This window comes from Cyphomyrmex costatus, unplaced genomic scaffold, assembly GCF_001594065.2.
Source record: "Cyphomyrmex costatus isolate MS0001 unplaced genomic scaffold, Ccosl1.0 scaffold1060, whole genome shotgun sequence".
Classification (NCBI taxonomy): Eukaryota; Metazoa; Arthropoda; class Insecta; order Hymenoptera; family Formicidae; genus Cyphomyrmex; species Cyphomyrmex costatus.
In genome coordinates this window covers 134,152-139,905 of record NW_017275020.1, presented here as the reverse complement: position 1 = coordinate 139,905, position 5,754 = coordinate 134,152, and the positions used below count along the sequence as shown (strand labels likewise).

The following is a 5,754-nucleotide window of genomic DNA, read 5'->3' as shown; positions in this document are numbered from 1 at the left end:
CGAATAACCGCGCGTTACGGGTAATAGACTGCCGCGCCGGCAGTTCTAAAATTAGATAATCGACAGCTAATCAGCTGCGCTAGCCGACACCGCGAGAAAAAGAGCATAGCGAGTCCGTTTTTTTTCTAGCCCATTATAACATCGCCGCGAGCAACACATCTCACTCGCTCACTCGCGTTCTTACTAGCGACTCACGCACTCACACGCAAACTACTTGTAATACACACACACCGCGCCGATTGCGCTTCGCATATAAACCGATACACGCACATCCACACACACACTCGCACATATACACTGCGACCGTCTCGGCGCAAAGCAATTTCTGTTGCTTCTTTTCCAACAGAATATAAGCCGTTTCGGCGAAACCAATAAAGCTGATTGTTTTTGTTATCATACACCTGTCCGAGACTTTACTTGCCTTGCATTCTCCCACCGATCGAACCTCTTTCGAATCCTTGGACGAATATTCCGACGAGCTAACACCGCGCAATTCGAGAGTTAGGTAGTTACAAAGTAATAATAAATTAATATAAATGTTACATAAAAAAGTATATTCTGAAATAAAATTAGGTATTTAAAAAAATTATGATCGAGTAAAAGAATAAAACATTTGTGAGTGAGTAATATCAGGTATATATTATGCAACTTACATTTAAGTAATATATACAATAACGTTTAAAAGGTGTACGTTATATATAGTAAAAGAGATGGTAAATATATAGATTAGGGGAGCCCCCCCCCGACATATGTTGTCAAGGTCATGATCATCGGGGGGGGCTCCTCTAATCTATATATTTACCAAAGAGATTAATTAGAATTAAGAATAGAGATGTTAGGAGTAAAAAATTTTAACTTAAAGAATTTGCGTTATATATGTTATTAAAATAGTAAATAATATTAAAAAAGTAAATAATTTTCTTTATTTGGTGTAGCGGCGATAAGTTTTTTTAATGTATTTTGTAAAATAGAATAGAATTGAAAATACGTATATAGGTACAGAGTTAAAAGATTATACATATAATATCATTTATATAATATCATTATAGACACAAAGACGTTAGCATTTTGTAGGAGAGTTAGGTTAGGATAGTAATAGGTGAAGCGAGAGGGCGTGATGAGCGATGGGCGGATGGCAGAGAAGTGTATGTAGAGTCGAAGGTCAGACAAAGGAAAGAGCTTTGTAAGAGCAGTCAAATAAAGAACGTCTAACCTATTTGGTCTACTTTATTATATTAGCGACGAGAATAAATAAATAAATAAATAAATAAAAGAATAAAATGACAACGTCAACAATGAGCGAACAAGAAAGAGTAGAAAGAAAAATGGAAAAATTCTCATTCGGAGAATTTAATAAGGACAAACAAGAAATGGAAGAATATTTGTTTCAATTTGAGAGAATGTGTAAGGTAAAAGGACTTGGAAGTGAAGCGGTAATACAAACAGAAGCAAGGAAAAATCTATTGTTGGCTTATATGGGAGCAAACACGTTAGTGGATATAAGAAATCATTTTTTCCCTAAAAATATAGATGAATGTTCATATAAAGAGATAGTGGAAGGTTTAAATACGGTATACAAGCCGAAAGAAAAATTATTTGCAGCAAGAATAAAATTTGAACAAGCAGTAAGATTAGATGAGGAGTCATTTCGTAATTTTGCCACAAGATTAAAGGATTTAAATAGACATTGTCAATACGCGAATGCATTGGATGAAAGATTAAGAGATAGATTTGCAGGAGATTTAAGACATATTACGGCAATCAGAGAAATAAGAACAAGGTGGCCGTCAGGAAAATATAAAGAAGATCCAGTATCATTTCAAAAAGTAGTAGATTTGGCAATTGCGATTGAAACGGCAGAAACAGAAACACAGGAAATAGATGTAACGATACATAAGATAAAAAGAAAACAAGACAAAGAAAGATGGCAAAGAGAAAAAGAAGAATGTGGGAGATGTGGACGAAAACATATACCACCAGAATATAAGTGTCCGGCGCAAGGAGTGGAATGCTACGAATGTAAAGGAAGAAATCACTTCGCGAGAAAGTGTTTAAGTAAGAAAAACAAGCAATACAGAAGTAGGAGGCAAACAAAGAAAGTAAATTTAGAAGAAGAGGAATCACCAGATCAAGAAACAGAGGAGGAAGAATTTGAATTACATAAAATAAACGCAATAGTGAATGGAAGAAAGAAAGCGACAATTAATGTTAGAATAAATAATAAGTTAATAAAAATGGAATATGATTCAGGAGCAGGAGTGACAACGATTATAAAAGAAGTATGGGAGAGTGTAGGAAAACCAAGATTAAGCAAAACGGGAAAAATCAGCTTATGGATATACGCCGATTAAAGTACTAGGAAGAACAAAAGTAAAAGTAGAGTGCAAAGGAAAAGTAAAAATACTGAGAGCAGTAGTGGTAGATGTGAAAGATGAATCATTATTCGGTTTGCCATGGATATTGGCATTTAAATTACCACTACCGAAAGAAGTGAGAATTAACAAAATAAAAGAAGAGAAAGAAAAGAAAATAGAGAAGGTTAGGAAAGAAATAGAGGTAGAATTTAAAGAACTTTTTAAGGATGAATTAGGCACGTTTAAAACGAGAAAAGCCGAGTATTATACTAAAAGATACAGCCACACCAAGGAAATGGGAAGCAAGGAGAGTAGCATTTCCTATGAGACAACCAGTAGAAGCAGAATTGGAGAGGTTGACGCAGATGGGAGTCATTGAAAAAGTGGATCCAATCAATACAGAGATAATAACGTGGGCAACACCAACGGTAAATGTACAAACAACAAAGGGAAGAGTAAGAATATGCGGAGATTTTAAGTTAACATTAAATGAATATTTAAAATCAGATTCGCATACAATGCCTACATTTGAAGATTTACTGGAGAAAATAGCAGGTGGAGAAAGATTTTCAGTAATAGAGTTAAAAGATGCTTATTTACAGATGAAAGTAGAAGAAAAATCAAAGGATTTATTAATTATTGTAACTCATATAGGATATTACCGATTCAAAAGGTTACCATTTGGATTGGCGGTGGCACCAATGATATTCCAAAGATTCATTGATGAGTTATTGCAAGGTATCCCTAATATGGGGAAGTTACTGGATGACATTATTGTGTCAGGTAAGACAGAGGCACAACATATAAAAAATTTAAAAGAAGTGCTAAGGAGATTGCAAAAGGCAGGATTAAGGACGCAGAAAAAGAAAGTACAATTATTACAAGAATCAGTAAATTATTTAGGTCATAGATTAGATAGAGAGGGGGTACACCCGTTAGAAGAAAAGATTAAACCGATAAAAGAAATGCCATCACCACAGTCAAAGAAACAGTTAAAATCTTTTTTAGGTGCAGTATCATTTTATGATAGATTTATTCCTCATTTACATGAGAAATGCAATAAATTATATGATATGATAAGTTCAAAAAGTAAATGGAAATGGACAGACGAAGAAGAAAAAAGATTTAAAGAAGTAAAGAATTGTTTAGCGAAAGAAAATGTATTATCACCTTATTATTTAGAAAAACCAGTTATATGTAATTGAGTGTGATGCATCGGAAGAAGGATGTGGATCAGTACTATTACAGCCAGATGAAAAGGAGAGGGAAAGACCAGTGGCCTTTGCGTCAAGAAAATTTAAAGAAGCAGAAAAGAATTATGCAGCGATTGATAAAGAAGCATTAGCAATAATATATGCAGTAAACAAGTTCAGACAGTATGTACGAGGTAGCAGATTTATTTTACGCACAGACCATAAACCGTTAGAAAGATTATTTGGTCCGAAGAGAGATTTGCCAAAGATGACAAACGCGAGGTTAGTTAGATGGGCATTAAAATTAAATGAGTATCAATATGATATTGAAAATAATAATTAAAACGAGATGAAGGACAATGAGAGTCAATTCGTAAGTACACAAGAAAGCGATTATATAACATAAAAATTATAATAATAAATAAGTAAGTAAAGGACTCTTATTCTCAAACATAAATAGAAACTAAAAAGACAAATTAAGAGTCAAACATTAAAAATTTCTTTAATCACATAAAAATTATAATATGAATTTTTAAAGAAAAAGAATACAATATAATACTTAGCCGCTTTAAAATTAGAATATCGGTCAATATATAATAGTATAAAAAATCGCTCGATGTAAAATGTCGTAACAAGTTTCGACTCTTGGTTTGAGTCCTCTTCAGACGTTCAACAAAAATTCCTTAATCCAATATAATTGAGACAACACATTTCTCACTGACTCCTCGATTTCCCTCTTCGTTACACAACATTGACAATACAAGATGGCAAAGTCGTATTGAAACAATGTATCTGTAACTTGGCATGAGAACAAAATCAAAAGATGTGACAATAATGAAATTCAACAAAAATGTCTTACTCACCAGCGAAAACGATTAGTCATAGTCGATTATTATAATATGATATTGAATATAAAAAAGGAAAGTTAAATATACATGCTGATATGCTTTCAAGATTACCAATAGAAGATGAAACGGTTAAAATAGAAGGAAATCAAACAATATAAAAGATTAAGCAAGAAAAATGGGAGGAGTTACAAATATCGCCAGAAGAGTTGCAGGAGCTATCGGAAAAGGATATAATAATAGGAAACGTAGGAAGATGGGTACAGACACAATGGCCAAAGATGGTAGAGAAAGAATATCAAGCATATGCTAGAAGGAAAGAAGAATTATCGGTACAGGATGGAGTTTTATGGTGGTTAGGAAGAATGTGCATACCAGAGAAGATGAGAGATAAGGTATTCACACGTTTACATGAAGGACATCCAGGAATAAATGCCATGAAAGGAATTTGTCGACACTACGTATGGTAGCCGGATATGGATAAAGAAATTGAGGAAAGAGTGGCAGCATGTCAAGACTGTCAAAAGAATAGAGATAGGCAACCAAAATTACCATTATACACATGGAATGTAGCGGCGAAACCATGGGAAAGAATACATTTAGACTTTGCGGGAGAGTTCATGGGGTTGATAGCAGTGGATTCATTTTCCAAATGGGTAGAAGTGGCATTAATGAAGTCAACAACGGAAAAAACAATAAAAATAATGGAGGAATGGATAGCAAGAAATGAAGTGCCCAGACAAATTATAACAGATAATGGTCCACAATTCATCGCCAAAGAATTTGCGACAGCTTGTAAAAAATGGGGAATACAACACATCAAGGTAACTCCATACCATCCACAAAGCAACGGGATGGCAGAAAGATTCATACGAACATTGAAAAGCAGAATAAGAGAGGAGATGGAAAGAGAGAAAGATGTAAAAATAGCATTAAATCGCGTATTGTTTACGTATAGAAATGCGCCACATAAAGTAACAAAAAGAACACCAGCGGAATTATTTTTTAGTAGAAAGGTGGATCATTGGTTAGATAGATTACAACCAGACCCAAGGCGACAATTGGAGAAGGGAAGACAAGAGATAGAAAAAAGAACAAAGAAAAGAAGATAGAAAGTTGGAGAGAAGATGAAAAGATTTGGATAAAGAAAGAAGAAGGAAGAGGATGGTACCGAGGTTGGATAATAAGATAATCAGGGCCGTTGTCGTATTGGGTAAAAGCAGGAGATGGGAAGATACGAAGAAAACATGGAGACCAGATTAGGTTAAGGAAAACGGAGAAGAGGATATACAGGGTGTCATTAATCGAGCGGATCACCTATCAGGAGCAGGTAGAGTAGACCGAACTGAGTCGAAAAGTCTT

At 34.4% G+C, this 5,754-nt stretch overlaps 2 protein-coding genes across 2 annotated transcripts; both read left to right on the top strand.

The window, feature by feature from the left end:
* The first annotated feature begins 1,295 nt into the window (after positions 1 to 1,295).
* LOC108775322 (uncharacterized protein K02A2.6-like) lies at positions 1,296 to 4,862 on the top strand. Its single transcript, XM_018541656.1, has 5 exons — positions 1,296 to 2,310; positions 2,354 to 2,538; positions 2,591 to 3,487; positions 3,537 to 3,713; positions 4,557 to 4,862. Exons 1-5 carry the CDS (start codon positions 1,296 to 1,298, stop codon positions 4,860 to 4,862), a joined length of 2,580 nt encoding a protein of 859 aa, XP_018397158.1.
* A 6-nt stretch (positions 4,863 to 4,868) lies between these two features.
* Positions 4,869 to 5,504, top strand: LOC108775313 (uncharacterized protein K02A2.6-like). The gene has a single exon (XM_018541645.1). It carries the CDS (start codon positions 4,869 to 4,871, stop codon positions 5,502 to 5,504), a length of 636 nt encoding a protein of 211 aa, XP_018397147.1.
* The last annotated feature ends 250 nt before the right edge of the window (positions 5,505 to 5,754 follow it).